This window comes from Vigna radiata, chromosome 3 (assembly GCF_000741045.1).
Source record: "Vigna radiata var. radiata cultivar VC1973A chromosome 3, Vradiata_ver6, whole genome shotgun sequence".
NCBI classification, from domain to species: Eukaryota; Viridiplantae; Streptophyta; class Magnoliopsida; order Fabales; family Fabaceae; genus Vigna; species Vigna radiata.
In genome coordinates, this window is record NC_028353.1 from 6,351,819 (window position 1) to 6,370,916 (window position 19,098).

Genomic DNA, 19,098 nt, shown 5'->3' on the forward strand with positions numbered 1-19,098 from the left:
CGCCAGTAGGTAAAGGTTTAATTTAAGTGGGCCAATCGCAGTGCACCTCACTTGGAAGTTATCACATTAATCATTATAAATATAGTAATATGTTTGCATGTGGCTATATTAAAGTTCCAAATAGTACAAGGATCTCATATGCATCAATTATATATTGAGTGTGTGACCCTCTAACTCCAACAAAAGCATTGCATATACTATTGCCAAAACAGGTTGCTCAAAGCTATATATATATATATATATATATATAATCAAGTCAAACTCCATTAAGTCCATGCTCATGCAATATATATATTTTTTCTCTATTTGCTCCTTCACTCTATACTTAATTAGCTTCACTTTTATATATACCTTCATTAGGTTAAGTAAAGGAGTTATTCTTCGTTTTGGAGATTAAAAAAATGTATTTGAACTATTCATAACCTCAACTTTAAAGCAATGTAATCGGAATATAAAATTTTATACAGCTTACCCGAATCTCTTATTATTATTAGACTGATGGTTTCTATTATATATGGAAAGTTGGGAGGAAACATGACTGATTTGGAAATAAATATGGGCCTGGTGAAAAAGCAAAGTAGAAAACATATGATTAGAGTGCAATTTAGCACGCCAAATGGCAGCTGGCCTGATGCTTAGGAAATTGATGATTCNTAGGGTTGATAATTAGCCATAATTAAGAAACACACCCTGTTTCAAGAAAGCGTTTCATCATGCAATATATTTTGTTCTATCTATTTGTGGCAATGAGTGGCTCAAACATATGATTTGGCTTAGTTATAGAAATATCACTGTTAACTAACTAATCATAGATTAACAAACAACAACATTCAATTGTAAGCATGCAAGTCTAATCTTGTGCTGTATGATGTCATATTTATGCCGGCATAATATATATCTACTGTGCCCCCACACACCACACCGACTTCTTTTTTCTCTCTTTCTTTTCTAATGTGTAGTTGCAATAACTCCTTCGGATACAGGAAGGATCAGTAAGTATTACAGTATAGGACAAAAACAAATTTTGATGTGTTATCAAAATATATATGCTAGGGTTCAACAAGGATCAATTCGTCCGATTTGCTTTTGGTGTTATCTATGAGCAAATCTCAGTTGAAGATAAATGAAAGTATGAAATGTAGTTGCATCAGCATGAACTGATTAAATAATCACTACTTTGTAAGATTCAAAATATGAAATTGTGTTTGTAATATTAAATTGGTATGAGTCCTTAGAATTTAAAATATCTGGAATCAAACAACAGTGAAGGTGGGGTCCACATTTCTGTAATAAGGTTGTGATGAGTGAAAAGGGATGATGAAATTAATCATCGGCTACACTCTAATGCAAAACACAGGCTATACCTAGCTTCAGAAAAAGAAACCAACTTACATAGATACTGTGCTCCATAATAATCTAGCTGTTGAATGAATTAAATAAACACCAGTAACAGTTTCCAAGCATAGAAGTATATCAGAAGCAGAAGCAACCTCTCAAAACATTAAAGAACCTCACAACTTCCATTCAAACAATTAAACTGTGTATTTGCAAATCAGTACAGCATAAAATTCGGATTCAATTTCATTGTTTAAGAGTAAGTATAAAATTAAAACAAAATTATCTATAAATCCCTTATTAAAATTTACTGAATTTTTAGTTATTATATTGGGTTTCAACGTGAAATTAGAAGTAAGTATGAAATATTTAACATGAACAGAGACATAAGAAGAAGAAAAAAAAAGAAGAAGCGAGAAGAAATGTTTAGGCAAAAATAGTAAAACAGGAAAGTAAAGGCTCCACATATAAACAAACACAGAGAATGAAATACAAAGAGTGTGGGTTCCTAAAAGCAGAAAAAATGCCACGTCAGGTATTTGTGGGTCTGACCGTCAGGGAAGGCATGCGTGGTGGGCTGTGGCCCACATGTGAATGTGTAAATGAAAGTGGGCCCAGACTGGCATTCTCCTTCCCCCATTTGTCAAACTCTCTTTATTCCTTTTTTAACTTTTTAATGGGTGGCAAGGGGCATTTTCTTAATCTGCTTCAGTTGTGTGGTGTGAAAACTGCAACAAAAGATGGAGTTGCACAGAGTTGTGATGGAATCGGGTAAGCGGCACGTGCCACGTGATTTGTGTAGGTCTGTGGAAGAAGTAGAGGGATGGATCTAGACTTGGGACCATTCCACCACCATTTTGACTTATGTAGCAGGCCCAATATAATGGTCCACTAGGCCCTAACTAACCCTCCTTTTTCACTTTTCATTTTACTCTCCTCACAGAGCCATATTTATGTACTATTATGCTCGCACGCCTCTTGCTTCTTACTTCTCCCAAACAACATCAACTTTGACTTGCCATTTAAAGACCATGCATCATCCTCTCACACTTAACCAATTTAACCCAAAATCTTACAAGTAATCACTCTATAGGTATTTTTTATATTTTAATTTTTAATTATTTTTCTTTCAAATATAAATCTCTTCACATAGATATTATTCTTTCAGGCTAACAACAAACACTCTTTTTATGTTGTCATTCTTCTCAATCAAACACTTCATCAAAAAGACCTTTGATAAAATAACTTGTTTGAGTTAGTCACTAAAACAAATCATATGTTCTAATGCCACTTATTAATCTTTCTAAGAAGAATCACTGAAGAAATATAATACTAATAAAATATGAGTCCAACTCACACATAAGTTATGTAGTATGGATACTTATACAGACACAGGACATGAGAGAGACACTTCGATACATGTAATCTCGAAAATGTAAGTCAAGGGACATAGATCTATATATTAGATTATTATATATTTACATTCTCAAAATCATCTATAAATAAAATTAGTCAAAAATAATAATCTAAACACATTGTCACCTAACATAAAAATGAATACAATCTATCTACTTGGTATCCAAAAAATGAAAAATAATGAGCATATAAGATTTTTTCCTTATTTCTATAATCATAATAGAAACTTATATAAGTTTACAAGTTTATGAGTTTTTCATAAAATCATTAGATTTGTGATTATTAACACTATGTCAGAGCCATGTCAAGAGAAAAAAAATGTTTCTTTTTTTTGTTATAAACCTTATCGATATGGATCATGAGTATGTGTGTTAGTTCCGATTCTTATAAGATACAAGACACACCATTTATGAGGTATGTCCGAGCTTTGTAACACACAAGGGATTAACACTACCTCCAATCAAAAGATAATGAATTTATAAGGACTTAACTCAAATTTTCAACCTATTAAAACATTTTTAAAAATAGTGAAAATGTAGCACAAATATTGACACGAACATTAGACATGACACAGACATTGAACATGACATGGACATTTTGATACATGTAGTCTGGAAAATATAGATCAAAAAGACACAAATCTATATATTAGATCATTATGTATTTACATCCTCAAAATCATCTATAAATAGCATTAATCAAATATAATATAAACACATTGTCACCTAACAATATAATCTATTTACCTTATATCGAAAAAGTAAAAAATAGTCATTATATAAAATTTGTTTCTTAATTCTATAATCATAATAGAAACTTATGTAACAAGTTTACAAGTTTATATTTTTTTTCATAAAATCATTAGATTTGTGATTATTAAGAAGATATATCAAAATCACGTTAACAGAAAAAAAAAAAATGTCTTTCGTACGAGTATCATATACATGTCGATGTCTAATACATATGGAATACAAGACAAATAATTTATGAGACATGTCCGAAGTTTTTAGCATACAAGGGATTGACATCAGGGACTTATCTCGTATTCTCAACCTATTAAAACGTTTTCAAAAATAGTGAAGCATTGTGACCACAATGTCTAATCACGTATTACTTATCAAATATTTGAGAGATGTTAATTTATACTTCTTTATCATTATTATTGAAGATTGAGCTTGCAAACAATGTAAATAAGTTGCAGTGAAGATGGCAGAGACAGGTTATAGAAGTGTAAACTACTGTTCTGAATAAGCCTAGCTTTTGGACCAGTTTGGTTTTTACTGTTGTTCTTGTTCACTTTCATTTCAAGCAAAATTTATTCATTGCCGCCTTTGGGATCTGTAATAGTACTGTTGATGCGGCTGTTCAACATCTATTACCTCATCTTTGAATTACTCTACCTAAATGGAGATGGGGTCTTGGGTAACTCATTAACTCTCCTCATAAGCTTTAGGTCTAGCTAGGACCATTACACTGAGAAGGACCACACTTATCCAAGCCATCTCAATATCACTCTCTTCACCCATAACATGGTGTCATTTTCTTCAGGGGCTAACCTTCTTTTACTTTCTCCTTCTTTTTTTTCAATTTAACTATATGCAGTATAGTGAAACAAAGAAATGGACACTTGATTATTTTTTCTAATCTTTTAATCGATTGAGTCAAAGAATACTGTAATAATCAAATAAAGCTTATAATATGGAGTCTAGGCCGCAGGATCAGGGGGCCAAAGAATGCAAAAATCAACTACTGTGAAAAATGAACAACGTTTTTATGACTCACAAGCACTTAATACATCTGACAATAATTGCAGTGACTCCAAAGATGCCGAAAAGAAAATGAGAAGAAGCCTTAGTTATTGGAGTGTAGGTCTTGATAGTATTGTGAGATCCAACTTGCAATGATGTTTACCTCCTGTCTCCTTACATCTTTAAGCCACTTTGGATCTTCCTTAGTGGAGTACCTTAAGTCTACATGATGAGCTCCTGCTCACAAAATGTAAAAATAAATACAGAGAATGGAAGTAAAACACAAATTATATAGTTTAGTTTGGTAATTACTAACCTCTTTTTTCAACAAGAGCAACTATTGATTTTGATATATTCTTTAACACCCTGCAATAGATAGTGTGGTTTTAGCATTATTGAAATGATAGTGTAATTAAAAAGAAGAGATGGCATGTTATACCCTCCACCACTCCAAGGATCTCTTAAACCATTGAAGAATATAATGTTGCTTGCAGAGCTTTTCAGAACTGTCTGAATAGCCTGCAGAAAACATAATGGTGCTGTTAAGAAAACCAAAATGGAATGATAATAAAAAGAGTTGATAGTTAACACCCACATGGCCACCAAACTCAGTGGTAATCCAGTGTGGTCTAGGCGTAACATTGTAGAAAAATTGGCACGCTGACTCTCTGTCTTCGTATGACCACTTATATTCTGGGAATATGCTGTGCTTATTGCTTCCACCTACGGGCATTATCATCTCCGTACACGCCTGCATGCACAAAACTACATCACAACAACACGTCTTTTCATCTATATTATATTCATTTCTTCACACCTTCTTCTTTTAAATTCGTTAAAACAAAATCTCTCTCATTTTATGTTTAAGTCTACATAAGGTATTTTATCCACCTTCTTCTTTTACTCTATTTTTTTTATCTTTATTCATAAATTAATTTTTTCAATCATTTTTCAAAATAAACTAATTTCCAATATTTATTATGAATCTAAAATAACATTTATATATTTTTATTTTAATTATAATATGAGTTATGTATTAAAAATTGTTATTTATTATAGAAGTGCCTGGATAGAGGTATACGGGTTGGGCCTGCCCAGCTTGTAAGCAAATGGGTCTGAAAAGCGAGATTGGACTATAGTTTTTTTTTTGTCCAAATCTATTGGACCGGTACTTCCTAGTTTGTCCACAAATCAAAATAATAGTTTTCGTTTTCCTTTAAAAACCTGATGGCGTTCAAGGTTGACTTAAAATAGCGAAAAGAAAATATAATTTTCACTCAGAAAAATGTATTTTTCATGATTAGTTAAAAATGAAAAAGGAACCTTTATCTTATATCTTATTTATTATTGATTTAATTATGTAAAAGTATATATTTATTATGTCCAAAAAGGTGAGTTAGAGATAAAAATGAAAAATACGACTAATATATAAATAAAAAAACATATAAACCTATTGCTTTAAAATTTTGGATTGAAATTAATATTCTAATTTCTTTTATAATTAATATCAAATCTCCTTGTGTTTTCTCCCATAAATAAAACCTAATGACTTAATTAACACTTAAACCATTTAATTATACTAATTAAAAATTATAGGTTAAACCCAAAAATATTATTAAACTTGTCCGGTGGGTTACGGAAAGTTGAAACATAATATTAGTCAATAACGTTGGAATAACCACCATTAACTAGTAAAGATGTCACGTGGTCCTGTTTTTCATGGATTCTATCATTATTTAGCATATCTATGACTATATATAATAATATCTTATTTCCATATAATATATCTATTTTATCCATTTAACTGTTTATTATTATTATTATTATTATTATTATTATCACTGCCGGCCTAGAAAACTATTATCAATATTATTTTGGAAATAAATGGTAATGAAGAAATTTAACTATAAGTTACCTGCCATTGCCATCCCCCGAGATCGTGCGGGTCTGAATCATCATCCAAGTCGAAACACGTGGCAGTGCCTGTATGGTTGTAGAATACACTCACTGCTGCATACAACTTCTCCAATTCGTCATTTTTTTCCTTTTTTGTCCCTTCTATGGCCTCACACATCTAAATACGAACAAATCAATTAATAATAATATCTCAAAAATTTCAATCCCCTTCTCTTCTCCCTTTTTGCTTTCAATCAACCATATAATAAATGAAAATCCCTACAAATAATTAGTATTATTTAAGACCACAATTTGTTTGTGAAGAACTAGGAATTTTTTAACATTTTAATAAAATAATTTGTGCTTTTGTCTCTAAAAGTCTTCAAATTCCATTCTGTCCTATCATCACGACTTGAAAGACACTGAACCACATGTTTGGAAAAGTTTTTTGTGCCAAAACAGTGTGATATTATGCATTTAATAATTGTCTTCGTGATCAAATACACGCTACAAAAACGACAATTTTAAAATCATATCACATGACGATCCTTTAGTCAAACGGACTTAAATAAATTATTTGCAACGAGGACTGATGATTTTAACAATGAATTTGAAGTTTGTTCTTTCACAACAACAAAGAAATAACATCCTATGAATGTAATAAAACAGATAGAAGTGAATCACTGAAAAGTAGAAACAATTTCCTTAAAAAGAGTGTAAATGGGTACCTTTTTTATGGGATATGCTGGCAAGGGATTGAGGAAATTGGATGGTGTGGGATAATCTGTCATAGCCGTATAAACCCACGCCGTCCTAAGCCATCCTTCCAGAGAACCTGCCCCAAAATCATTGCTTCTGAAAAACATATATATATTTATTAATTATATATAATGACTTAAATTAATTCATCATTGAACTAAATCGTTTTCCATTAATCATGGTCTCACTTGCAAATTCTGAATGATTTCTGTAACAGTTCCAGTCCCCCGGGTTTGTTGGCTGTGTGCTCTATTAGTTTCCATGACCCTTTTAACACTTTGTAACAATTCTCACTCTCGCTCTGTGGTAACACACGAAACGAAAATTTTCATTCAAACAGTGGTACTATTACGCATGCACGTGTGTATTACTGGCAGATTATTAAGAGAATCAAACTCTGAAATCTTGCGAGATGATGCTGTTGAAGATATCTGGTGAAACCAAATCCATGAAATGGAGAATGGGAGCAGAGGATGCCAGAGCTCCAATTGCAACGTGTGGATACTTCATCCTGAACCAAGCTGCCAGCACTACAAAACAATACCCATTTAGATTTTAGACTCATCTCGATTTGGGGATTCAACCGTTGAAGTCAACAGAATAGAAGCAAAGACTCGTGAGATATAGGTTTTTACTTCCTCCATAGGATCCTCCAAACACCACAACGGGAGAATCAGTTGCTGACAAATTCTTCTTCAAATCAATGATGAGAGTGGCATAATCGGCTAATGCCTGTGTGGAGCTCAAATACCCCAGTGTGGTAGCATTTGCGTATGCAACCTTCCTGTTTCCCCCAAATGGTATTGATTTTCCGTAGAATCTATGCTGCAGTTGGATTTGTGATATATGAAGTAGGCTATGTTACTGAGTTAATTTTGAAACGTCAAAATTCAAAGTTTGATTGATAAAGCATAAAGTTTACTAGAAGGAATTAGAGACAGAGATCGATGGGTTTACAGAAGAAGAAAGCTTACCTCAATAAAAAGCAAAAGGGCATGAAAAGAAGGAGCATTTTCGAACATGAAGCCTGTGTTCTGAGTGAACCATTCTATGTTCCCTTCATTTCCAGTGTAGACAAAGATTGGAGCATTGTTTTTGGCACCACCCCAGAAGGTATCATTGATGAGATACCTTTGTTGAAAAACGTGATTGCTCTGGGGATTGAAATTGAAGTGATCGAGTATTTGAGTGAAGAACTTGGTTTTGTATGGGGTATTTGGAGCAGAATGAGAGCGTTGCTTTAGCTCTGCACTGACTATTGAAGAGGGAAATCTGGGTAGAATAGGGGGCAAAGGAAAGGTGAAAGAGGACACCGAAAACAGAGAAAAGAATATGAGTGTGAAGTGCAATTCAAATGCCATTATTTTTCTGATGAACTGTGGCTACAAATCAGATGTGTATTTAAAGAGGAAAAATATGAAAAGAGAATCTCAAATTCAGAGCTTGTGCATATTAAAGCCTTCTTGGTTGGGCTATTTAGTGGACCACCATTGCCAATAATTATAATATGTTTACCATTGGATTGATTTGAAGTTTTTAATCTTTGAAAACGATTATTGACTTGTGAATGAAATGTTTTACTATAACAGGTCTCTTGTATTTTATAAAGCACTTTTATATCACTTCCAATGAAAAAAAATTATGCCAGTGTTTTCAAAAGAATATTTTGGTTTTACAAAAGAATACAAATGTATATTGAAAATTAGTGTTTTGAAAAAAATAAAAATATAAAAGGAAAAAAAAAATTAAGAATAATTTTTTAACAATACATACATTGATACGTGTTTCTTATAAAAAACAGTTGTCAAAAAGTTCTCATAATATTATGTAAAATTATGCCTTTGATGTATGTAGGTAACCCTTCCTTATCATTTTACCTAATGCAAGTACCAACTTGAATGTAGAAGTCGTTGTAAATGGTGACCATAATAAGCTCTTTCTCTGCAATCATTCTGCCCCTACTTTGTTTTGTCCTATCTCACCACATAAACCATCTCCACTCATTCAACTTCAACTTTTCCAATACCTTTATAATTAAATATTTAAAATATAAATATATGTTCAAATCAATTAATTCATATTTTCTGAAAATTTTAAATTTTATAAATAACAACATTTGTCTTTAAAAAAATACATTAAAAAAATGTTATGTTTGTATCACTATCTGATCGAGCTTGCATTTCATAAAATAATTTTGGAATAACACTTGTTCTTTATTTTTATTTGTTTGTGATTACATGTATGTGTGATATTAATATCTTTCTTCACATACCTCTTTCTAAAATTTTTGGGTGTACTTTCCTATTTATATATCCCGGTATGTCATGATAAATCCAGAGTATATATATAAATTATATAGAGTTTTTTACATGTTTACTTCGGTGAATATGCAAATTTCTTTGTGATCCATTTAAATGAAAATAAATGCACTACTTTTTTTAGTTTATAGTTTGGCAAAATGAAACATAGCAACAAATGAATAAATGTAGACTTGTACTTAACTTTATTTCTTTGTTTGAGTTCTACTTTAAGATCTAAAAATATAATAATTGAAGTGATATCTGCTTCGTGAGAAACTTAAAAATAAATGGTTATAAGGAGAGATTAATCAATTTTAAAGTGAATGTGCTTGATAATATTTATAAGAATGTATTATTTAAGGCATATGTTTAGTTATATATATATATATATATATATATATATATATATATATATATATATATATATATATATATATATATATATATATATATATAATAAAACGATGAATTAGATTGAAAGGAAATAAGAATATCATTGCATTGATCGGATATTTTGTAATGCAATAAAATAACTTCATTTCCTATTTGGAGAACTATAACAGAAACAAGATGAATGACAATTTTTAATTATCACATTATTCCTAGTTTAAATATGTTATTCTTATAAGAATAATATAGTTAATATAAGAATTGATTACTGTGTATGAGCAATTGGAAAGTTGACCATTCATTGATTTATCTGAAATCAATGATTAATCTGAACAATAAAAATTATTAATAGACAATTAATAAAAATAATTATCATTAATTAAGAATTAATAAGAATAATAAAAATCATTTATTGATAATTAATGAAAGTCATTATAAGATTTTATAAAATATATGTAATTAATTTTGATTACTCATCTTTATTACTTAAATATTTGAGTAAAATCATTGATTTTAAAATTCGAATGACTTTGACAGGTACTCACCCACATGATTAAGACAAAAAGGAAACAAAGCGAACAACCTAACTCAGATGATGAAAAATTCATTAAAAAACATATTCGATATTCAGAATAACTTAAAGTATTTTGAATAAAAAACCTTAATTTTTTACCCGAAAATAATATTTACATTTTTATATAATATATCAGAATTAACGGTCAGATTAAAACTTTAATAGAATATATCTACTAAATATTATATATTCATATTACATCTAACATTTGATATGTATTATGTATAATTATAATTTTAAATTTTAAATCTTAAATTCTAAATCATACATCATATAATTATATCAATGCATATTATTATATACATGTAAAGATGAATTGATTTAAATTAAAATAACTAATAGAAATATATAACATGTTTGCACGCATACATATATTACATACTAAACATCATTGATTACATATATCATCAATAAAATGAAGATGTGCCTCAATAACATTCTCAATAATAACATTCTCAATTAATAATATCAATCTAATCATTATTATCAATATGTCATCATCCTCAATTACATTCTCAATGCATGGTGTAACAATCAACAAACACATTTTATAGAACATTCATATTAAGCAAATTTCATTAAAGACTAATGTCTATCTCATATCACGTTATTAATGCACCTATTTATTCATGCATGAAGCATAAACTTTCTTTTCCTTTCAAACTTCGATGTTTTAATCTACGTAAATTCATCATTGATATAACATCAAAATATCTATTTTATTTCACAAGTTAACATGTCTAATATATCGTCACATAGGTTGATATCGTTCCACGTATCCACACTTTTCACAGGGGAGGGGGATAGAAAAAAAAAATTAAATGGAGATTAATATAAAAGACACGTTGATATTTATATTTCCACCATTATTGACAGTAAAACATCCTCTCTATTTTCCATTACAATGATTTTGAAAAAATAAATTATACTCTCAATTAAATTTGCATGGTGTCCATTTTTCTTTTTCAGATCTTTAATAATAAAATGAATGAGAAAGAAATAAATATGATCTTAATCTTTCATTGGGATTGGAGGATATAGAATTAATTGTTCGCTTAAGATTTAATGTTTTTGTTTAAATGTTTTTTAATTTCTATATCAACATATATTTACCTTTCTAAATGTAAAGTAAATTAAATAATTGAGAATAGAAAATATTATTGTTTTTAATTTAACTAAAAAAAAAGGCATTAGTACGAGAATATGGCATTTAATCAAAACAACACTTCGTATCTCAACAAGCAAGAAATACAACAACTATGCTAAATTTTTTTTGAACTTTTAGTTTCAAGGGTTATGAATAGTTTACGTTTCTTAAAATAACTTTGACACGGATACAGATAATGCAGACATGGTCAGCATATATATCCAGATGTCATAATGTATACATTTCTAGAAATAAATAGAATCATACAAAAGCAACAATAACCAGGTTTCATGAAAATAGGAAAAATTTCTGAAATGGCAGTTTAATTTATGGTGACGAAAAAAGAGAAAATAAAGAAAAATAAGAGGGGTTAATTGAAAATTCCATTATTTAAGTGGAGTCCAGTCTATTTTGGCTAAGATGACAGAACAATCCATATTCACGAATATTTTCGATTAAACTTTGTTATTCATATTAAATGAATATTTATGGATAATAGTATAAATATTTAATTATTTATTTTTTAATCGATACTAATAGTATTTGATTCGCGTATATTTGTTATTTGTTAATAATTATTAATAGCATTTATCTGAGTAATTGTTTTAAAATTTAAACTAACAAAATAAAAATTTTAGTGAAAAAATATTAATAATCGAATAATAGTTTAAATTTTCACTTTATATATTTTTCTTTTATTTTTCATTTAGACCCATTGTTTTATTTTTCGTTAAGACCTACAGTATTAAAGTTATTTTGTAAAAGTTTAAATTTTAACTAAGCTTATTTAAAATCGTTTTTTAAAAAGAAAAAAAATATTTATTTATGTTAAAGTTTTATTGGATATTTTAATTTAAATTATACTTAACTTTTTTTTCTAAATTCATTGAGATTTATTTCTTAATAATTTTATTTAAAATTATAAAAAACAAAATATAAAAAATTTTATTTAAAATTATAAAAAACAAAATATAAAAATATTTATGGTATTCATAAATACCAGCACATCAACAAATTAGACAATTTTTCATGAATACTCGACACATAACGAGAAGGATAGAAATAGTAATAACAATGTATTAAGAAGGGTATGCATATTGTCTACCTGCTACCCCACTCATGATATAAAATTCAACAGATTCTTAAAAACCAACAAATATCAACAGTTGGATACTCCGTTTAAAAAATATCAACATATTCTTAAAAGCCTACAAATATTCATAGATATCAGTATATATTTAAACAAAATACAGATTTTTAAAATAAAATTTTTAAAATATTATAAAATATAATGTAAATTAAAATAAATATAAATTAAATTTTAACTTTAATTAAATTTAACTTAATAAATTATAAATTATTTTAATTTTAAATTTTTGCGAATAATAGATATTCAGAGTATAGACAGTGTAATACTTGCAGTCTTTCCTTTATAAACAAGTATTAAATTATCTATTAGCTATTAGCATAGGTATCAATTTAAAGGATCACCTACTAATTGTAACAAATTTTATCAATAAATACCTACAAGCATGTGTATTTTTGCAATTCCTAGTAACTGGGCAAATTTTTTCAAACTGAGTGTATAGCGGAAGAACACTATCCTGACTTGATTCGACTCCTTCTCATTCTTATCTGTGTGAGTATATGTGTTTGAAAAGGAGAAAATAATTTTTTTATTAATAAAAATGATATATATATATATATATATATATATATATATATATATATATATATATATATATATATATATATATAATATGGAGAAAACTGTGTAATAATTGTGTTTTTTAAAAGTTAATGATTGAGAACTATTTTAGTGTAATTTTGTGTTTCTAGCCGGAACATTATATTATTTAAAAAGATAACATATATAACTAATTTTAATAAATAATTATAATAAAGAATTTATAAAAAAATGATAAAAATATTAATAAATAATTATTATCAGTGAGTAGGGTTTGAATCAACTTTATCTTTAACTTACATTTAAAAAAAAAAAAAGTTGAATATATTTTAACCTAATTTCAGCTCACACCGATGATAAGTGGAGTTAATTATACTGTAGAATCCGTAGTGTTAGTATGCTAAGAAGTAGTAAAGTTGTTAGATTTTGTTAAAAGATAATGGTACAAATAGGAGTTAGCTTCAAAAGCCATAGCAATGATAGTTATAACTATGAGGGGAGCAAATATATTGAAATTTCACCTTCTGTAAAAAGCAAGTAAAGAAACAGATAACTAAAAGAAGTGAGAAATTTATATAATTAATTTTGAAGTCTTAATTAGTTAAAACGTGGTGGTGTTGTTAATTGGTGATTAGTGAATGTAGGTTATTTTGTAGCATAAATAGGAAGGGTGAGAGAGGGAAAAGATGCATGTGACATTAAGTGGTAAAGTATGCAGAAGTTGCTTTAACTTAAATTTTCCTTTTCCTGTCCTCGAATTTATGCTTGTTTAAAGTTTGTGACAACGAACATGGATTGAATGATTGCCAAAAAGGGTGATATATCATGACTCATAAATTCTTTGAATAGGTTTAAGTCCAAATTGGAATGCGTACACCTTTCATCATAGCCAGGCTGCCAACTACTCACTACTAATTGCATACAATAAAAAACTAATGTAAACTTTCTTTTCAAATCCATTCATTTACCAAGAACACATTCTAAATCTCATAAGACATTACTTCAACAATGAAACCTATTGTTTGAAGATTATTAACAAATAATTACTCTCGCAAATCAGATTATTCATAGAAAACTGATAATTATTTTCAAATTTAAAATGGTAACACAGTGGATACCACTACCACACCAGGACAAAAATGAGCACGTTAATAAACGTGGAAAAGGAATACAAGTTAAGAGAGTATGGAAACTCAAAATTCCATGTGATTTTTATATTAAATATATTTAACCTAAATAGTGGTCGTATAAAATGAAAGATTTTTTTGATAAGCTTAGAGTCACAATATTTATACTAAAATTAGTATCTTGATTCAAGGATTACAGTGACTGTAAGTGATTACGAAGCAAAGAAATTAAAAAGAATGACCCCTAGCTTAAATGAAGAGAAGATCGTATAATTGGTTGAGATTGACAGGCTCAAATTAGGGGATGTGATGTGTGATCTCGATCATCATGCATGTCCCCACCTCTCAAGATTCTTGCTCCGTTATCCTTATAATTTTTTTTGTCTAATTCTGTAATTGTCTTTGTTTGTGCGTACTTTGGAATTGGAGTGGGGAAGACGATGCTTTACGAGGAGGACTTGTTTGAGGTTGTATTTGTGGCATCAACTGACCACGTGACTTGTCATGTTCTGTTCTTCATCTTCTTCTATTTGTTTTTTGTTTTTAAGTGGATTACAGTCTCTGAAATATGTATTAGGTGAAAATTAGTGTACACTCTCATAAATGTTATTAATTGCTACTTTGTTTTTATCTCTTTATTAATTGCTAATTTTTGATTTGAAAGAGGCCATAAAAGTTGATTAAAAGAATAGTATTGCAGATGGTGTGTGAAAGTGGGAAGAGAAGGGAAAATGGTAATAATGAATGGGGGATTGTAGAAGGGATTGGAAAGTCAAATGTAGTGGTGATGATGATTGAGATATGTGAATGAAGGTGCCAACTGCCAAAAGCGGCGTACATGGTGTCGCTATAATACCCTTCCACCCAATCTTCGCTAATACTCCTAACACTCTTTCTCTTCTCTGCATCCTTTCTACCACTCACAACTCGCCACGTGTTCCATCACACTTTTCTCCTTCTCCTTCTCTTGCACTCACCCGTTGCTATGTCACTCTAATCTCATGCCGAGGCACCAAAACCCAACCACCATGGACATGATTCCTGGCAAGATCAGAAAACGAGGTTGTTCCTCCTCGGCCTCCTCCTCCTCCTCTCTGCTTCACAACTACCGCTTCAAGAGGACTATTCTGGTGGGGAAGCGGGGTGGATCCAGTACGCCCGTGCCCACCTGGAAGCTCATGAGCTCCAGATCTCCTCTCCGCCCACTCGCCTCCTCCCCCAAGTACCCGCCGTCACAGACCTCCGCCAAGCCTCGTCTGGCTCCGGTGTCGGCCAGGAAGCTCGCCGCCACCCTCTGGGAGATGAACGAAATTCCTTCGCCCAGCTTGAGGTCCAAGAAGGAAGTCAGAGCCAGAGAAAAGGTCGCTAGGTCAATGCGTTCTGGTTCTTTGCCTCCCCATTTGTCCGATCCATCACACAGTCCCGTGTCCGAGGTACCTTCTCTCGAATTCTCGTTTCTTTTTCCTTTCTTTAACTAATTAACCAACTACATATTACATCACTGTATATGTTTCTCAGAGTTTTGTTTTTGTAGAGGATGGATCGATCTGGAACTGGGAGTCGCCAGAGAAGAACTCCTTCTGTTTCTCACAGACCGAGGATCACTGAACACCATGTTGGCCCTTTGGACTCTCTTAGCAATGCCAGTCTCATGGAGGTATTTAATCTATGTTAATACTATCTATTATAAAGCCTTTATACTATGAGAACGGTTCTGGCCTAATTGCGTAACAGATTTTCATAACGTACTGAGGTTGCTTGAGAATTGTGTCTATTTCTCTTTATGAACATTAAATGGGTGGGCTCCTGTCATACTTGGGAGATGGACCCTCTCTTGGAGATTTTCATGTGAACATGTTACGTGAAAATTATGTTTATTTGTCTGTATGTCTGTCTCTTCGTTGATGATGAATGGGTCCTGCAATCTGGTGTCTGTAAAGAGAGATATAGCCGCTGATGTGATCCATTCCCCCCAGAAATAGAGAATTACAAATTTTACATGATCTTGTATTGTGAAAATGTCACATGAGAGAAGGCATTCTCGTTGAAGTTATTTATATTTTTAGTTTTTCGGATAGAAGTCTTTTAAGTTTTTGTTTTTGTTTAAAGATGTTGAAATCCCTCCAGTGTGAAATGCTCTGTCATGTACAACTACTGCACCTTTTTACCTCCCAGTTGCTTGTACATTTTCAGTAGATTTTGGAAAAGTTTGGAGCTTCTTTCGATTAAAAGGCTGTATAGGGGAGCCGGCTGCAAGGGATTTGTGTGCAGTGCACCAATTGCACACAGTCCCTCGTTGATACTCTTACCAGTAATCATATCCCAGATATAGCAATGCCAATATTCATATTCACATCAGAATGGCCTAACTACATGACAAATCTAACTTATTGTTCTGTTACTTTGAGTGGGAGATTCTGTTTTGTTCTGTACTTTTGTATAGCTTGAAATGTTATCTGTACAAGCACAAAACACCTGTCCTGCAATTCCCCCATTCAACTTACAATTGCATTCCGCTTTTCTCTTAGCCTTATGTGATGCCCATGCCTCCTTACCGTTGCTTCTTGGATTGCAGATTGAAACCAGATCCCGAGCACAGACCCCTGCTTCATCTGCTGTTGGAGTTAAATCACGTTTAAAAGATGTTAGCAATGCTTTAACAACATCTAAAGAGCTACTTAAGATTATAAACCGCATGTGGGGTCATGAAGATCGTCCTTCATCTAGTATGTCTTTAATCTCAGCTTTGCATACTGAGCTGGAGAGGGCTCGCCTACAGGTCAATCAGCTTATCCAGGAACAGCGCTCGGATCAGAATGAGATAAATTATTTGATGAAGTGTTTTGCTGAAGAAAAGGCTGCTTGGAAAAACAAGGAGCAAGAAATTGTTGAGGCTGCAATTGAATCTGTTGCTGGAGAACTTGATGTAGAGAGGAAGCTCAGGAGACGCCTTGAAAGCTTGAACAAGAAGCTTGGGAGAGAACTGGCTGACACAAAAACATCCCTTCTTAAGGTGGTGAAAGAACTTGAAAATGAGAAAAGAGCAAGAGAAATTATTGAGCAAGTATGCGATGAGTTAGCAAGAGATGCTGATGAAGATAAATCCGAGATCGAGCAACAAAAGAGAGTGTCTACAAAAGTTTGTGAAGAGGTAGAGAAAGAAAAGGAAATAATGCAGCTAACTGATAGGTTACGCGAAGAGAGAGCTCAAAAGAAACTCTCGGAGGCAAAATATCAGCTTGAGGAAAAAAATGCAGCTGTGGATACGCTCAGGAATCAACTTGAAGCTTTTCTAGGAAGCAAACAAGTTAAAGAGAAAGGTCGCAGTTCCACCCACTTGAATGATGAAGAAATCGCTGCGTATCTGAGCAGAAGCCGATTAAGTTCCCACTTCATCGAAGACAAAGAAGATGATGGAGGAGAGGTTGACAATGGAGTAGAGTGTGAGGAGGAATCCGCTGAAAGTGATCTGCATTCTATAGAGTTAAATATGGACAACAACAACAAGAGTTATAAGTGGTCTTACCCTTCTGAAAGCAGATTTGATACAAGAAGATATCCAATTGAGGAAGAAGTGAAAGGTAGCAGGAGGTCTACCTCTGGGAGGGCTTCAAGGAGAAGCACATCCCTGCAAAGGAGTATATCAGACGGAATGGAATGGGGTGGCCAAGCTGAGAAGCTTCAGAATTCAGATGGGATCGATTGGGAAAGCTTTTATGAGCTGGAAAAGCAAGCACAAGGAAAAGGATACGGGGATGAAATGCAAGGCTATAAATCAGTAAAAGGTTTAAGGGATCAGATATTGGCTGGTTCGAAGATTGGATCTTCAAGAGGTTATGGCAGTCCCACCAGACAATTTTCTCAGCCTTGGCCATCACGTGATCTCACAAATAACTTTCAGGAGAGACCTGCCACAGCACAGGGCAATGGTCCAAAATCAAGGTTAGGGGAAGTCAGGGGTGAGGGCCAGAGTGTAAGAAAGTCCAAAAGGTGAGTTAATAACCATATCTTTTGACACAATGGCCTTGATTGTGAAGCTCATACCTGTTTGCTTTTCTGCTATGGTGGTGACTGTTCAAGGCGAATATCTTAGATCCGCTAGCCAAGTAGCTGAAAGAACTTTTCCCCTTTTGAGTTTTATCTTGTTCATAGCCCATGTCTGCTGAAGTTGCAGCACTCGCTGCTTAAATTTTCGTTTGACCCTATGTGTAGGTACGTCGTGTCTGTAGAGTTCAGAACATGTGTTACATAAGTATAACCGGCGAGTTTTTGTTTTCTCGTGTAATATATGCTGAAGGTGATTTAGAACATTTTGTATTTTCTCCCATCTGTATCTTAAGATGCTACCACTTTTTCCCCCACAATGTGTTTTTATGAGGGAGGAAGATCCAATTGGCTGGGACATGATCATGGTTGGTTTTAGGTTGTCTCTTTTCACAACTTAGAAAATTTTAAAAATGCTACCCTAGCAAAGGAAATTATAGGAATTGTTATTAGTAGGGGTGGGCAAATCGAACTGAACTGTACTGCACTGCTAAAAACTGAACTAAACTGTAAAACAGTTCAGTATTTTTTGTTTTATCAAACTGAATCGTACTGAACTGTACTGTACTGCAGTATGAACTGAACTAAACTATTAACTGAACTGTAAACTGCACTAACTGAACTATTAACTGAACTGTAAAATGAACTAAACTATTAACTGAATTGTAAATTACA

General features: G+C 31.8%; 2 protein-coding genes across 2 annotated transcripts; one reads left to right on the forward strand and one right to left on the reverse strand.

Moving 5' to 3' along the window:
- Positions 1-4,286: 4,286 nt before the first annotated feature.
- Positions 4,287-8,590, reverse strand: LOC106756773 (lysosomal Pro-X carboxypeptidase). Its single transcript, XM_014639352.2, has 10 exons — positions 8,129-8,590; positions 7,790-7,979; positions 7,551-7,684; positions 7,343-7,455; positions 7,124-7,250; positions 6,415-6,573; positions 5,095-5,250; positions 4,939-5,018; positions 4,816-4,865; positions 4,287-4,736 (listed from the first exon to the last, which is right to left on the reverse strand). The coding sequence occupies exons 1-10, from the start codon at positions 8,513-8,515 to the stop codon at positions 4,603-4,605; spliced, it is 1,530 nt and encodes a 509-aa protein (XP_014494838.1). The 5' UTR covers positions 8,516-8,590; the 3' UTR covers positions 4,287-4,602.
- A 6,503-nt stretch (positions 8,591-15,093) lies between these two features.
- On the forward strand, positions 15,094-18,704 carry LOC106757926 (uncharacterized protein At5g41620). The gene is made up of 3 exons (XM_014640782.2): positions 15,094-15,812; positions 15,914-16,036; positions 16,955-18,704. Exons 1-3 carry the CDS (start codon positions 15,381-15,383, stop codon positions 18,371-18,373), a joined length of 1,974 nt encoding a protein of 657 aa, XP_014496268.1. The 5' UTR covers positions 15,094-15,380; the 3' UTR covers positions 18,374-18,704.
- The last annotated feature ends 394 nt before the right edge of the window (positions 18,705-19,098 follow it).